Genomic DNA, 1,796 nt, shown 5'->3' with positions numbered 1-1,796 from the left:
TCGAGTACTAAACATGAAAACTCCAATTGAATGCCTGATACCATGTCAAAGCTAGACTTTCAGAGAGGTACATGAATAGCATGCACATACAGGTGCACCTCTATCTCATATATATATAACAAGGATCGTTACAATTACATGGTATATATGTACGACAGGTCTAAACCTATTCGTATACAATATGGAGTCTAACACGCAGAGGACATGGAGATCGGCGGGTGTGTGATCCCCAGGGGACTTCATGGTGGCCGGCATGGCCATGGATGAGAAGACTTGGGGCCGACCACGAGAGTTCCTACGGGAGAGGTTCCTCACGGGAGGTGACGGGATGGGGGTTGACATCACCGGCACCAAGGAGATCAAGATGATGCCATTCGGAGCCGGGCAAAGGATCTGTGCGGGGCTAGGCATCGCCACGATACACCTCGAGAACTTGGTGGCGAGCCTAGTGTGTGTGTTCGATTGGCAGGCCGCGGAGGGGGAGGACGTGGACGTTGTCTCTGAGGAGGCCCAGTTCACCGTCGTCATGAAGAAGCCGCTCTGTGTTCGCCTCCTACAGAGAGCGGCTGTTTAAGTTTACCTGACTGAGAACAAGAGTACTAAAGGCTGCACTATGCAAAGATGTTTAGTTGCACATCCGTCATTACGCATGCAGCACCGTGCATCTTTTTGTGTGTGGATGTCGTGAGATCTTGATCGACTTGACTTAACCAAGTATTCCTCCGGTCCTTTTTGTCTGCATATAAGTTTTGTCTGAAATCAAAGTATCTCTACTTTGACCAAACTTTTAGAAAAAAGTATAACGTTTACAATGCCAAATCGACATTATGAAATGTAGTTTGATACATATTGGTACTTTTTAATATAAATTTAGTCAAACTTTGTAAAGTTTGACTTGACACAAATCTAATATACAAAGTAAAAGACCGGAAGGAGTATCCGTCAATTATATTGTTTCCCTCAAGAAAAGTATCAGTCAAGTGGCATAACATGTAAGAAAGAAAAAATAACTGAAAAGAAAAAATTACAAAACATCTCCCGAATAGCATCGATCGAAACATAACCAAGTATTAGTCGACTAAAATTTGGCAAGACAGTTTTTCCTTTAGTCTTGGGTTGCTTACCATGCAGGGTTTTAAATCTTGGGCGAGAATTTTGAAAACCGCTTGGCAAACTTCCCTTGCGTTACCCACCGAGATATGTGGCTACGGGCCAAAATATTTTGAATATATTTGAATTTGAATTCCATAGAGGATAATAGAGGTGTCCGAGGCATATTTTGACACAACGCAAGCTTCGTTCCAGCGAAAATGGATACTAAGGGTGCGTTTGGTTCCTGCACAAAATTGGTTATAGCCTCGCTAGCCAAGGACTAGCGTTTGGTACCGCTAAAAAAACCCTGGCTTTTAGGGGCCAGCTAGCCTTGCTAGGCCAGGAAAACCTCGCCCACTGCGGAGAGCCGAATCGGCTCGCTCTCTAAGTACCTCTTTCCCCGAGGTTGTGTGATCAATCTCCGGCTCACAGTACTGTCTGGTGTTTTACTCTCTCTAGGCGGTGGGCACTGTGCGGTTATTAAAAACAAAAACAGAAAGAGTGTAGCTGTACGACTCGATCCCACGAGGATGAATCTGATGCAGTGGGCCATACGGTGCTACCGGTGCACCGAACTTTCTTAGCATATTTTCAAATGTTTGTAAATATCTAAAAGATATGATGATATTCACATAACATTAATGTATGTTAACATAGCTCGAGATGCAAAATAACAAATTTGACACTCAATAGTACATAACACT

The 1,796-nt window shown here is 43.7% G+C and overlaps 1 protein-coding gene across 1 annotated transcript; it reads left to right on the top strand.

Annotated features, from left to right (window-relative positions):
* The first annotated feature begins 253 nt into the window (after positions 1-253).
* Positions 254-574, top strand: LOC141042598 (cytochrome P450 89A9-like). The gene has a single exon (XM_073511440.1). The coding sequence runs from the start codon at positions 254-256 to the stop codon at positions 572-574; it is 321 nt and encodes a 106-aa protein (XP_073367541.1).
* The last annotated feature ends 1,222 nt before the right edge of the window (positions 575-1,796 follow it).

Source organism: Aegilops tauschii, chromosome 3 (genome assembly GCF_002575655.3).
Source record: "Aegilops tauschii subsp. strangulata cultivar AL8/78 chromosome 3, Aet v6.0, whole genome shotgun sequence".
NCBI lineage: Eukaryota > Viridiplantae > Streptophyta > Magnoliopsida > Poales > Poaceae > Aegilops > Aegilops tauschii.
This window is presented reverse-complemented; position numbering and strand designations above follow the sequence as displayed.

Coding starts and splice junctions, on each gene's coding strand:
- LOC141042598 (XM_073511440.1), top strand. CDS start 254: ATGGCCATGGATGAGAAGACTTGGGGCCGACCACGAGAGTTCCTACGG.